The sequence below is a fragment of the Oryctolagus cuniculus genome, chromosome X, assembly GCF_051225735.1.
Source record: "Oryctolagus cuniculus isolate XC-2025 breed Fujian yellow rabbit chromosome X, ASM5122573v1, whole genome shotgun sequence".
In the NCBI taxonomy this organism is placed as follows: Eukaryota; Metazoa; Chordata; class Mammalia; order Lagomorpha; family Leporidae; genus Oryctolagus; species Oryctolagus cuniculus.
Genome location: NC_142888.1, coordinates 32336080 through 32350151, shown reverse-complemented (window position 1 = coordinate 32350151; position 14072 = coordinate 32336080). Strand labels below are relative to the sequence as shown.

The 14072-nt window shown below is 54.4% G+C and overlaps 1 protein-coding gene across 11 annotated transcripts; it reads right to left on the bottom strand.

Annotated features, from left to right (window-relative positions):
• Nucleotides 1-1951: 1951 nt before the first annotated feature.
• On the bottom strand, nucleotides 1952-13700 carry CDK16 (cyclin dependent kinase 16). 11 transcript variants are annotated; one of them, XM_070067003.2, is made up of 16 exons: nucleotides 13251-13700; nucleotides 7886-8093; nucleotides 7135-7268; nucleotides 6910-7035; nucleotides 6766-6822; nucleotides 6552-6666; nucleotides 5825-5919; nucleotides 5673-5735; nucleotides 5297-5420; nucleotides 5023-5143; nucleotides 4817-4914; nucleotides 4627-4732; nucleotides 4495-4558; nucleotides 4262-4352; nucleotides 3319-3396; nucleotides 1952-3236 (listed from the first exon to the last, which is right to left on the bottom strand). In XM_070067003.2, the coding sequence occupies exons 2-16, from the start codon at nucleotides 8085-8087 to the stop codon at nucleotides 3199-3201; spliced, it is 1512 nt and encodes a 503-aa protein (XP_069923104.1). In that variant the 5' UTR covers nucleotides 8088-8093; nucleotides 13251-13700; the 3' UTR covers nucleotides 1952-3198. The 11 variants fall into 11 exon arrangements, with proteins under 11 accessions (XP_069923104.1, XP_069923108.1, XP_069923107.1 ...); XM_070067007.2 differs by having other exon boundaries at nucleotides 4495-4537; XM_070067006.2 differs by lacking the exon at nucleotides 13251-13700 and adding an exon at nucleotides 12813-13217 and having other exon boundaries at nucleotides 4495-4537.
• Nucleotides 13701-14072: the final 372 nt, after the last annotated feature.

Here is a 14072-nt window from a genome sequence, read left to right as displayed (position 1 = left end):
ACTCTTTGGGTGTCTTCAATCTTTAATATAAAGGGATCCTGAGACCAAAAGTTTGAGAACAGTCGACAAGGCCGGGGTTTTTTAATCTCAGCACTGTGATTTATGTGTTGTAGAGAGGATGTTTAGTTGCATTCTTGGATTCTACCACCAGATCACCCCTCAGGACAAGGAATTGGCTCCCTGCCAGATGCCCACCCCACTCCCGGGCTTGGGGTAGGGGCTGTCCTTGGCTGAGAGCCACTGCACTGTGCTATGCTCTTTCTCTGTTAGGGCTCCCAGTTCTACCTGTTGGTGGTACCTTTAATGTATTCCTCTGTGGTTCCTAGCATCTAGCTGCCTATTGGCTGTCTTCATCCAGCCGTGCCTTAAGTTCCCCAGGACAGGATCATGATTCTTGCTTGGGCTGTTTGTGACTTCCTTCACTGTCCCCACAGGCAAAAACAAACCTTACCTTTTCTACACCCCTGACCCATGCACACACAGGTGTCTCTCTCTCTCTCTGCAATACCCCCCCCAATCATTTCCCCACAGGATCTCCTAATTTACCCCTTATTTTCAGTTAACCTTGGTGAGGCAGAGATTGTCTTTATTACTGTGATTCTAAACCCTGAGGAAGAGAAGCCCTTTCACTTGGTGGGGGGCGGGTCCCCAAACAAAGTGGCATGAGTTGGGTCTGGCACATGGCAAACAGCTGATCTTCGAGCCCTTCTGAATCTTGTCAGCTACTCAGAATTGATGCTCCTCATTGCCCATCTGCAGAATCCCCCCTCTTCGTTTACCTGGGCTGCCAGGTAAATCCAATCATCTCCTGGCCTTGACTTAACTTTCTCCACTTCCCAGAGGCCAGCTTCTGCCCACATCCAGACCCTACCACTTCTCAGAGCAGTTGGGCGATTTCTAGTCCTGAGTCCAGCCTGGCAATGTTATCCTCTTGCAAGGTCTTCAGTTTCCCAGCTACCCTTGCTGCCAGAGGTGGCTGTGTCACCAGATTCTAGCTAAGGGATGGCATGGGAAGTCTGCTGAGCCTGTGGAAGTTCCAGCCCTGTTTCAAGAAAATAGGTGGGACTCCTGTTTCCTCAGTTTGCTTTGCCACCTCTGGGGACACAGAAGCCATCATGGCACCTTGAAGCTGCAAGCTATCACTGAAGTACTTATAAGGACACAGCAGAGAGACTAGAGAACCACAGGCTCCCACTGCTGGGCTTCAGTAAACAATCACTTAGGCTTGCTATTACTCGCACTATTTGCCGGCCCCATCCAGTGCACCTCTTCTGCCCGAAGTCTATCCTTGCCTTTACCCAGGATGGTGGGGACAGGGGCTTGAATTCACAGGAAAAAGAAAACCAAAACCTCAACTATCCTCACACCTGAGGGCAAGACCCAGACTAGGCCATCTGACCTCTACCCTTACAATCCATAGCATCCTTCCCAGGGTCATCTCATCCATGCCTGTGGTTCCCATTACTTCCTGGACACCAATAATCCATACTTCCAGTTCTATCACCCCATGTATTAGACTCCCCTAATCCGCTTAGTGGTCTAGAACCTACTCTCTCACATTCCCTCTCCCAGTGCCCCAGACACATACGTGGCGATATTAGGCCTCTCTGCCACATCCTCCAACCCCTGCTTCTATTGGGCCTTCAGACAGCCTCATTACACCCTCCTGCCTCTACTTTCTTCCAGGCTTCCTCCTGGTCCTGGGTTAATCTCCGCTTCTGCTTGATTCTCAGCTCATCAACACTGTTCAGCCTGCCCTGCCTGCCTCAGCTCTATGTGCCAGTAAATGTGTAGCACTTCAGATGCCTTTTTCAGTCATGTGGTATCTGTGGCCCATTCCCAGTGCTCTTCTAGACAACGAGGGCCAGGTATCAGTTCCCTGAGGTCCCAGTAGTCACTCCCACCAACACAGTGGGCTTAGCCCCCACACCCACAGGATTTGCAATCAGGCTTTACACTTTAGACTTTTTAATATTTCATACAGCGATTATGGTGCATTCAGGAACCCAACCCCCCAAACCCCATGAGGAGGGCTCCCACCCCTGCCCTCCCACCCCATTTGAGGGCCCCAGGGCTTAGGGTGGAACAAGGGGAGGTAACCACCCATCCGGGGGCTGACCCCGAAGAAGACTGTCCCTGCCCTGCCTCACCCCCCACCCAGGGGTTGGGGGCAACATCTGGGCACACACCTCCACATGCCCCTCTGTCCCTGCTGTGCACATATACACACTATGGCTCCTTGCTGAGTTGGTCAGTTCCTGGCAGGGCCCCTACTCAACAGCACCAAGTGGGATGGGGGCAGAAGGGTTGGGCTGGGAAGACCCTGAGAAGGAAGGAGGCCCCGGCTACAGGACTGCAGGAGGGAGAGTGGGCCCCCCACCTTGTCCATCTCCCAGAGTCTCCAGTAGCCCCCAGATCCCCCTGCGGCTGGGGATGGCAGGCGGGGGTAGGAAGGCGAGTGGCCGAGGCATGCTTTCCTATAGCCGATCCCAGGGTCTGGTGAAGGTCAGGGTTGTGAATAGGGGCTGTGTCCCTGCCTCTGAAAGGCTGGGAGCGGGGCTTCATTGCACAAAATACTGTGGGAGGGCCACACGCAGGGGGTGGGGCCCAGCCAGTCTGTATACAGAGATATTGCATTTAAAAAAATGAAAACCTCATTTAAAATAATTAAAAAAGAAACCAACAATGAATGAAACAAACAAAAAAGGCCCACACAACATGAGGCAGATGGGGTAGGCAGGAAAGCAGCCAGGGGACACCTCAGACCCAAGGCATTGCCACCATGTTGTCTGAGTCGAGAGCCCCAGCCTGGGCTAGCTCCGGACCCCTGGCTGGCCATGGGGTAGTGGTCCTGGGGGAGGATACGACGAGGAGGGAGAGGCCTGGCCTCAGTGTGGGAGGCTGGCACGGCCATGCTGTCCGCCGGCAACTACCAAGACAAAGAGAGACAGACAGACAGACCAGGCGTAGGAGCGATGAGAGCTTTGTTAGCACCCAGGAGACAGGCCAATGGGTGAGTTGACAGTGGTCAGATGTTTGCACAGGCAGCAAGGGACAAGTGGGCAGGTGAGCATGGCTCAGGCAGGTAGGTAGGCAGGCAGCAAGCAGGGAGGATGCAGTTGGGGGCTGCCCTGTGAGGGGTGTGGCATCCCTCCAGCCGCTGCCTGCTGGGGCCTCGGTCTGTGGCTTAGAATCGGCTTAGAACTCGGTGTCCACCACGTGGAAAGCTGGCCTGCCTGCAGGGGGAAGCAGAGCGGATGGCTGTTGGTGGGCAAGCAGGTAGGGGGGTGGGATGGGGAAGGGAGGGACCACACCTACCTGAGTCAGGCATTGATGAAGACCGAAGGCTGGCCTCTTTTTGTAGCTGGATCTCCTTTAGTGCAAATATGGAAGTAGCTGTGGGTGGAGGAGACACAAAAATGAGCTGATGACTTGTTGGAATAGCTAGGGACTCATCCTATTATTCTGTCTAGTAGTGATGTATGCATCTTACGCACATATGAGGGGGTCCTCAAAAAGCTCATAAGTACATATTATGAAAAAAAAAAAAAACTCAGGGATTCCAGTATTTTTTTTTTGTACCTAAATGAACTTGTCTGAGCAGGACTTAGCTCCCCAAACTTGGGCAGATGTTATGTTGAGGGTGGCTGGATGAAGGGTGGAGACTTGATCTCATTGTGATGTCTGAGTGGGCAGGGGGCCTGGTGAGAGCTACTTAGGTCATTGGGGGACTGCCCTCAGAATGTAATTCTTGCGAGGGGGTGGCTTATTTAAATTGAGTTCATCTTAGTTTTTCTTTTCGCTTCTTGGCTCACCCCATGACTGTCCCTGTGTACCCACTGTCCCAGTGCCAGGTTCATGGGGGTGCCTGGTTCTGAACCATGATCCTCAAAAATGTCATACAAAATAACACCTTTTCCTTCCCAAGAAGGTCCTCTTGGGTATTTCAGTTAATTTTCAGGTAATGAAAAGCTGACTAACACATGATCTTTCTGAAGTAGCCTCACACATCACAAGGAATGTCTGCTTCAACATGTTAAAATCTATCCTATGTATATTTGAAACATTTCATGAGTGGAAAAAGGAACTAAAAAACAAGAAATAGCATTTTTATAACAAACACAACCCGTCACACAGTATGAAGCTGTCCTTCCTGTAGAAGTGGCATACTCAGAACCCTCCACGATGCACCCAGCTGTCCCCGGCAGTCCCGTTCCCCGTGGCCCCTCCACCAGCCAGTCCATCCCCTAGCTCCACTCACTGTCAGGAAGTTTGTGGATCCGCTCCCCCAGACTGAGGAAGAATGGATGTTTCATGGCATCCTCTGCGGAGATCCGATTTCGACCCTCAAACTGAATTGGAGCAGAGGAATATTAGTATTTTCAACAAATAGGTCCCCTCTTCCTGCTCACCTTAGACCCTGTCCTCGGGAGTCTGTGTTCTCACGTCGGGAATCCCCTCCCAACCATGGCTGGCCCAGGAAGGTGGTCTCACCTGCAGCAGCTTGGTCAGGAGGTCGGCCCCGTCGCTATCAAGTCTACCACAAGGACAAGGGGATCTGCTTTACATTGAGTTTGGGCACTCTGGCCCCTAACACCTGCCCGCCCACCCACCCACTAGCCTCACCGGGGTGCATGGCTCAAAAGGGCCTCGGCTCGGTACTTGGGGTAGTTGTATGTCTTGAACTCCTCATTGGACATGATGCCTGGCCACGTCTCCTCAGTTGGGGTTCCTGGCAGGGGAGAAGAGTCACCCTAAACTTCTCACAGGTCCTCCCTGCATATCTCCACAGCAATTAGGGCTCATGCCTCCTTACCCAAGATGCGGAAGATGAAGTGCAGCTGTTCCTCTACTGTGGAGCCCGGAAAGAGGGGCCGGCCTGTTGCCATCTCATAGAAGATGCAGCCCACACCCCTGGGCATGGAGGACACAGTGGATGGGGAGGCAGTTGGCTAGGTGGCTATTGTGACCAAGCCACCCCCTTCAATGCACGGCCCCAGCCATACTTCCACCTGTCCTCACCACATGTCAATCTGGGTCGAGTAGTCTGTGGACCCAAGCAGGATGTCGGGGGGCCGGTACCACAGTGTCACCACCTCGTTGGAGTATGTCTTCGTTGGGATTGACTTGGCTCGGGCCAGGCCTGGGAGGCAGAGAGAAGGGGCATCTGAAACGAGGAGATTGCTGGCAAAGTCTGGAGAGGCTCAAGGGGAACGAGACCAGGCAACTGTGGGGAAGGAGGAGGCTGGCAGAATGAGGCTGGGGATCAATGGGAAGAAAGGGGAGGCAGCAGTACCAAAGTCAGCCAGCTTGAGCTCTCCCCTCTCATTGATGAGCAGATTCTGGGGCTTGAGGTCTCGGTGTAGCACCTTCTGCCGGTGGCAGTAGGCCAGGCCACGGAGCAGCTGGAACAGGAACAGCTGAGGACCCAGGAATGACAGGCAGAGGTCAAAGAGTATCTACCAGTCCAACCCCCAGCAAGCACTGCTTCCCCCCCTCCCCAGACAGCCAGCCCAGAGCCGTGTCACACACAAGAGGACAGGGTCCCAGTGCCCTCCAAGGGCTTCCAACAACTACAAAAAAGCCAAATGGGAAAAGTCCATTTGTCGGAGATTTGAAGGGTACAGTGAGAGGGGGACCCCTGGTGCCCCTGCTTCCTGCCCCACACCCACTTTCACGTTGTGCATGTTGATGATGTTCCCACAGTCATCCAGATACTGCTTCAGGTCCTTGTCCTGAGGACAGACAGAGCGGGACAGAACAAGGGTCACATTCTGTCATTCCTAGTCATCTCCCTACTTCCCTGCAAGACCTACTGCCTTACCAGATACTCAAAGACAAGGGTGAGGGACTTCTCCGTGTGGATGATGTCATGTAGTGTGACGATATTGGCATGTTTGAGGTCCTTGAGCAGGGACACTGCAAGAAGCAAGGAATGGGAAGGGGGAAAGTCAGGACAGAGGTGAGGACAAGGACTGGGCAGGGATGACGAGCCCATGGTTTCCTTCTTTCCCCATGCAGTCTGGGGTACCACCTCACAACCACCAGCTCTGACCCACCCTATGCCAGGAAGGTGGGTCTTCATGTTCCACATGTAGAAATAAGGTTCAAGAAGAGGACTGGGCAAGAATTAGATTTTCACAACCTGCTTTTAGTTTCTGGGAAGGGGCCTAGCTCTGACCCTCAGTACACAGGCCTGTAGCATCGTGTGAAGTTGAGCTTGCACACTCAATTTCTGTGCAATCCAAATTCATTCCATTTGATATTCTGACTATACACTTTGGAGCAAGTACACTGGTGAGGATTATCAAAGATGCTGTCAGAACCAAAGTGAGCACCCTGGTTTGCAATTCATCTACCTTTCCTCCAAGCAGGAACCGATTTCTGGTGACTCTGATTATTACCCAGATATAGGGTTGATGGGCATTCTCATAGATGCTAGTGTGTTGGAAGGGGGAGTTCCAGAACCCTCTGTCTCTGCTCACACCATGGAGTGAGGATGTACATGTGTCGTGAGGAAAGCCTGGGAAAGGTGGGCCAGGGATCTGTACCTTCCCGGATGGCGGTGCAGGGTGCTCCCTCTTCATGTTCCAGCCTGATCTCCTTGAGTGCCACAAGGTTGTCCGTGAGCTTGCTTTTGCCTTTGTAGACGGTGGCATAGGTACCCTGGGGGTGTGAGCAAGTGTGACAGGAGAGGCGTAATGAGGCTGCAGGGAGCTCCTGCTGACCCTCATCCCCACCGTGGGTCTCCTGGCTGTCTCTCACCTCACCCAGCTTGTCCAGCTTGATATAGGTCTCCAATTTCCCAAAGCCAATCTCAGACTGTGGGATAAAGTAGGCAGGTCGAAGCAGGCTCAGGGGAGGGGACAGGGAGAGGAAGGAGAGAGGACAGGAACAGAAAGTGCTCACCAGACTGACACGGCGGAGGCGGCGGCTGAGGGGCTTGTCAAAGATGGGGCTATTGAGGGTCAGCTTCTCAAGGTAGCCCTCAGGCAGCCGGATGTCGGCTGGTAGTGATAGGCGCTTGTTGATATCCTACCAAGCAAGACAGGGGCGAAAAGGGACCATGAGCTCTACCTCCCTACCTCCAGCCCCCTTTTCCAGTTCCCATCACCCGAACAGTGAGTTAAGCACCTCAGTGGAGATCTTGCGCGGGGGGTGGTTGCGCATGCGCACTCGCACTGGAGACTGCACCTCATCCGAGGACGTGGCTGAAGCCTGGTCACTCTCCCCATCAGACCCCATCTTCAAGTCCTCGTGTACAATCTCTGGTGGCAGGGAGAGGGGGAGGGTATGCCAGATGGGGTCAGGAACCCCAAGACACTCCCTCTCCCATGCAATACATTCCCTCCTCATACATGTGCATGCATGGCCCCTGGAGCAGCCCACAGTTCCTCAAGGAGAAGGTGGTGGGGCCTAGGGGAGCTTAGGCAGGTCCAGGACAGAGAGGGAGACGGACAACAGTCACCTAGTGGAGTACCCATTCCAGGGTGAGTTGAAAATGCAGCTAGCCTGAACTGGGGCCAATAGGCAGGTGGTGGCAGAGGTAGCCAAGCGCTCTGGGAGGCAAGTGCACTGGATAGGTAGGTGCCAGGAGGCCTGAGGGGGCCACCGCAGGGTGCAGGAGAAGGGCAGAGGAAACCTTGGGGCAGGTGCAACATGCAAGGTACGTCTCCTCCCCTGGGGCCTGGCACAAAGCCAAGGACAGGGGCACAGTTGGACAGAGAATGCTGAGAGAGGATGGCAGGGAAGGGGAAAAAACAGCACACATGGAACAGGAAAGGGGAAGAAAATGGGAGCACAAGTCTAAGAGGAACTGGATCGGGAGGCAGCACCTGGGAACCAGCCTAGAGACATGAGACCAAGGAGTAGTTTGTGGACCCACCTGGTGCAGAGCTGAGTGGGCCCCGTCCAGAGCGAGGTTCTCCTGGGGCGGTACGTGTGGGGGCCTCTCCAAGGTCACTGCCACCGCCACCGCCGCTCTCGTCTAGGCCTATCTGTTCTGGGGCACCATTGGTCTTGTCTATGCCTCGGCCCCCTCGGAGTGTCATTGACAGCTGCCGTTTGATCTTCTTCATCCGATCCATGGCGACCTGAGTAAGGGCACAGGGCTCCTCTATTAGCATCTGCTGGTCCACTAGGAGGCCCCTAAAACCCACAACCTAGTAGGGAACACCAACGTGAACTTGTGTCAGTGGCTGCCCACCCACTGTGGGCCCCTGGCCCTGTTCAGGAGTCCTGAGAAAGCCGTATGGATGGGGACCCTTGTCAGTGCCCGCCCACCCAGAACCAGCCCCTGGGCCCTGCTCCTGAGGGGCTTACCTGGGTACTCAGACTTGGGTGGCTGGCTGAGGGCAAGGGCCCACTAGGTAGACTGATGGTCTCTAGGGTGGCAGCCTCACTGTGGGAGCAGAAGGCTCCACAGCAGGTATTGTCAGGTGCAGCGGCAGTAATGGACCCAGGTTTGGGTGGTACAGGAGGCTCTCCCAGAACCAAGGAACCATGGCCCTGGGCACGCCCATAAAACATTATGTTCCGCTGGCACCAGCCCCACATCACCCCCAACTGCCAAGGTAGAATGCTCTCTCTAGCCATAAGGAACTCCGTGCTTCCCTCAGTGACCATCGTCATGGTGACAAGTGAACCAAACCATTAAGTCTGCTCATGTAGGGGATGCAGGGAGGATCCTACTCAGACCCTACCACTGGGTTGAGAGACCCCCCCCCCCATTTCAATATAGACCAGCTATCCTCAGGACTGCTGGAAATGTTTGATCTGGTAGGCACCTACAGGCCCAATCCAGATTTTTAAAAGCCAGGTCACATTTCTCCTCTACTTGAAAATGAACCACAGCCCCCTTATCACCCCAAATAAAGAGCCCAGTCCTCAATGTGGCCTACAAGGTCTTATACCTCAGTTGCCCTGTTACCTCGAGGATCATTCCTAGTTGTTGTTCTGTACCACACCCAGCAGAGTCCCACTTCAGGGCCTTTGCACTGGCTGTTCCTGGTACCTGGAATACCTTCCCCCAGATTTTGAAACAGCTCACTCCCCACTCCCTTCAGGTCATTGATCTAATCTCAACTTTTCACGTGAAGCTTCCGTGAATATCTAAAATCTCAACCATCCTGAGCTCCCTCATCTTGCCAACTATCCCCCTCAGAACTCATCACCTCCTTGGAGATAACACATCTACTTATTGGTTTCTTTTATTCTTTACTGTCTCCTCACTGCCACAACTAGAAGATCAGCTCTGCCAGGATAAATGTCTTTCTGTTTAGGTCACAGTTATATCCTGAGGACCTAGAATAGTGACTGACACAGCAGATGCCCAAAAGCGCTTATGGCAGAAATGACTGCATCAGGGAGCTGAGAGCCTAGGAACCATCTCTGCTGAGGCAGGGGGTCCCTGCTATTTAGGAACAACCCCCAACAAGGGTGCTCCAAAGATGCTGGCATCGACAGGAAGATGACCTAGATGGGCTGCTGGAGGGAATGGGGCCACCAAAAGGCTTAGGCTGGCCTTCTTCTACTTCCTCCTCGGTGCTGGGCCAGCAAGGAGGGGGAAAGACCTGGCCCAGGAACCATCTGGACTCACAGCAGGGCCCAAGATGGCCCTGGCCCAAGGGAAGTAGAGCTAGATAGGAGGTCGAGGATGAGGCTGGGGCTAGATTTGAGGAGAGAAATCTGTTACCCTGAAACCTGGTGCTTAGCCAAGCAGTTCCCACCCCTACTCCTGCCTGCTTGAACTCACCACCCCCATGGAGGGGTAGAGGGACTAGCCTAGCAGAAAGACCTAAGAGAAGACAAGGTCCATCCACACAGAACCCAGCATAACAGCGACAAAACAATCCTGGACCCAAGGCCGAAGAAGGCAAAGTGTGCCCAGCTCCCAAAGACTATCTTGTGTCCCCATATGGCACAGATATCCAGTTGCTTCGCATGTTGTGATAGGCAATGGGGCAAGGGCTGGGGAGACTGTTAGCAGGACTTAAAGGATGATGGGAGGGAGCCAGAATGAACTACGGCCTCTGAGTGGAAATGCCAAGGGCTGAACATGTTGAAGAGTTCAGTTGTGGTGAGAGGTTTTAGGAAGATGGGGAACAAGATATGTACCAAGCAGCACTCCCAATAAGGGGTGTGCACCCTGGGCAGGTTCCTGTGAACAGATACTTGAACAATTATATGCAACAAAACTTCCAAAATAGTATCATTTCAGCTGTCTGAGTTTTTCATAGTTAAGAATAAGGAGGGAGGAAGAACTGGACACACAATTCTACCCCCAAAAAATCACAGGTCTTTCTTGATCATTCCTGACCCTCAAGGACACACACCCATCCTCAGACTACTCTCACACCCACAGATCCTGGCCCCCACTTAGCACACAGACCACTGATGAGGATACACTCCTCACACTTCACCACACCTCCTGAGTCCTGACCTCGCCAGCATGCACTAGACTCTCAAGAAGGCCTCACTGTATCTTAACTGCTATTGGCACCCGTGACCTCCCTGTGTACCTTTAACCCCCAGAGGTGTTCAAAGCCCTATGGTATCCCACTGAACTCCACTGAGCATTCCTGCGGCCCCTTCCAAGAAACGTTTGCCACCACATGGTTGGGCCCTTCCCTGGCCCAGCTACCTGTCAGTTTCTCCATAGCACCGATGTCTCCCCCTCCATTAACATACTGCTCCCCTTACCTGATTCTGACCCCTATTACCATGCATTTGGGGTGCTCTACAGCTGACCTGCATGAGTACTCACAGGATCTTCACGCTGCTCTGAATCCCATTAACACAAAGTGAACCTTGCAGATCCCTAACTAGTTGGGCACAGTCAGGCCCCATCATCGACACACATTCCTGTCCTCGTATTACCCTATCCCCTCCATCACAAAGTGAACCTTTATCCTGACCCCTATTAGCACATGCTGGGCCTCACGCAGCGCTGCTCCGCATTAGCACACCCTGAACCTTTACTCAACCGTGTTCCCCAGGGACACACAAACATACCATTCTACAACAGCCTGACCCTCATTAGTGCACAAAGCTCTTCTTTCTACCCCAACCCTCAGCAGCACACACTGCAGCTCTCCATGGCTCGGATCTACTGTAGCACACCTAGACCATCGCATGTCCTGTCCTCTGTGTCTCTTTGCTTCAACTCCTCTGCAGCCATAACCCCTATTGGTTTACACTTGGGTCCCTTCACAAGCCCTGCTCCCCCTTATTACACTGTAGGTCCCCTGCACAGCTTTATCTCCCATCAGCACTCCCTGGAGTCTCAATACATTAAAGCTCTCCACGGACACACACGCAGGCACACACTGTCTTCACCATGTTCTTATGCTGATCAGCACATTCCAGAACTCACACTGTTCTGGCTCCCCCTCCACTTGACATACATATTAAGAGCCTCTATGGGGAGCCAGAATTGTGGTGCAGTGGGGTTAAGCTGCTACCTAGGACCTGGGAATGCCATATGGGTGCCGGTTCAAATCCCTACTGGCTGCTCCACTTCCAACCCACCTCCCTGTTAATGTGCTTGAGACAGCAGTAGCAGATGGTCCAAGTGGCACCCACATGGGAGACCCGGAAGAAGCTCCTGGCTTCAGCCTGGCCTGGGCCACAGCCGCTTGAGGACTTAACCAGCAGATGGAAGATTGATCTCTCTGTCTCCCCCCCCCTCTTTCTCTGTAACTCTTGCCTTTCAAATAAAAAAGTCTTCTTTAAAAAGTGGCTCTATGGTTCTAAGCCCACATGAGCAATCACTAGAACTTCATGTATTACCTTGTACTTCCTTGACATGCCCTGGAGACCTGCATTCCCCACTTTTCATGGACATACGCTCAGTACCCTAACCCTTAGCGCACCAAGTCCCTTACAGTACTAGGACATTTCCCTCACCACTACCCCCCCCATCTGCAGGGCCTTCAAAAAGTTCGTGGAAGATGGAAGGGAAAGCTGATGTGAGTTTTCCATGAACTTTCTGAATCACACACACACACACACAATTCTGACATTCAGTAGTACAGGGCTCAGGTCTTCACTGTCCCACCCCCACAACACACTCATCAAGTCCATCTGTCACTCTGCCCCCACTACCCACCCCTTCCAGGACCACATGCACACACAGCCATGAGCCCCATCAGCACACTCCGCACTGGAGTCTCAGCGGCGCACTCGGGACCCTCACACTGTAGCCTCCCATGGGCAAGCAAAGAAACATTAACACCGTACTGACACTTATCAGTCTCGGGGCCTCAGAGCCCTGATCCTATCAGCACACTTGCTGGTACCTCTACATTCCTACCCATCATTATACACTGGGTCTCTCTACAGCCATAGCCCCTACTAGCGTGTCCTGGAACTGTCCCGATACCCTACCCCTATTATTACATACCCCGCTGTCCCTCGCTGTCCTGCACCCCCTTCCATGAGCACACAGCCCTAAGGCTTGTGACCACATGCTTGAACCCCTGCGGAGGTCAGCCCCCCTCCCCCCTCCCTCCCTGGTAGTAAACCTCAAGCCTTTCACCACCATGCCACCCATTTCCAAACTCTCTGGTCCTTAGATTACCCCGTTAACACCCACAGCACTCCCCATCCCTAGCTCCTAGGACGGGCCCAGGGCGGGGCCAAGGTCAGGGGAGGCCCCGAATGACCCCCCTGTCCGGTGCATTCTGGGAAATTCGTTGGGGGTGGGGGCACCTGCCAGCCCTGCAGGCCAGACCCCTGGGCAGGGCCCGGGGTCGCGTTCTTTCTATAGGAGGAAGGACAGCCCCCACCCCACGTCTCGGGGACGCGCTCACCGGCGGGGGCGCGCGAGCAACCTCAGAGCCGCGGGGCCGGCGCGGCGGCGCCTGGGGCGGCGGCCTGGCCACAGGCCGCGCGACCTCCTTCTCCTCCAGTTCGCCGCAGGCGCCCGTCCCAGTAGTCTTCGGCCATGGCTGCTGGGCCCGGGCCGCCGCCGGCTGAGGAGGAGGAGGCGGCGGCGGCGGCGGTGGCTGAGGCGGAGGCGGCGTCCCGCTCAGCCGGCCATGAGCTTGGCCGCTGCGGGCGATGCCCCCGGGCTCGTTGGCGCCGGCTCGAATCCGAGTGCTCACGGCGACTTGCGGCTCAGAGCCGACTGCTCGCGGAGACGCGGATCCCAGGGCCGAGCAGCCAACGGCCCAACCGCCGCGCGCGCCGCGCTCCGCGCATGCGCACGCACGCGCTGGACAGGGTGAAGCGGGTAGGAGGGGACTTACCTCGGACTGCACGTACCAAAAGACCCGTCCGCTGCGGGAGGGGGTGCGGCCATTGCGCGCCCACAGAGGAATGTGGCGCCTGCCCTGGAACGGCGCCAGAGGGGCAAGTGCAGAAGCTGCTTAGGACTCAGTTCGGGTCTTGCCAGAAGTTTGCTAGTGTCTAGGTGAGCAGCAGCCCTAGTCAGGCGTGCCAGTCACCGCTCGCTCCCCCTACTCAGTCTCATTTGGTACATCCCCATGGTGGCAAACGGGACTTTTGCAAGAAGGAAAAAGACAAATGAGGCTGTCAGTTTTGGTCCCTTGAGGTGCTTCAGCAAGCAGGAATTTTAAAGGTTCGCGAGAAGATGACTTTTCTAGGACAGGCGGCTTGGGTAATCATTGGCCTTTACCACCTCAGCTAGGACAGGCTGGCCCCGCCCCGCTGTTCCCTCCACCGCTAGCTCTTTTGCTACTGTGAACGTTTGCAGCCCCGCCCTTTGAGGTTATTGCCCAACCAATCGGGTTGGCGTCCTGTAGTGAGGCAAAGCAAGAATGAAGGGCGTGGTTCAGCTTTTCTCCCTCAGCCCCCACTCCTCTACACGTTTTTTCATTGGTTTTCCCCATCAGGGAAGGGGGCCTCCTTTTTGTTCTGAGCTCCTCTCTCACTATAGAACAAATATTCCTCCAGGTGATTGGCCAAGAACGCTCAATGGAGTTTTGTCCCACCTTTATTCCCTCCCATTTCCTCCAGCAGGTCCCTCGGGGGCGGAGTCAAGGCTGAAAAGACAGGAAAAAGGCGGCCCTTTACAGGGGCGGGCTCTGTTACTGCGCAGGCTCGGAACT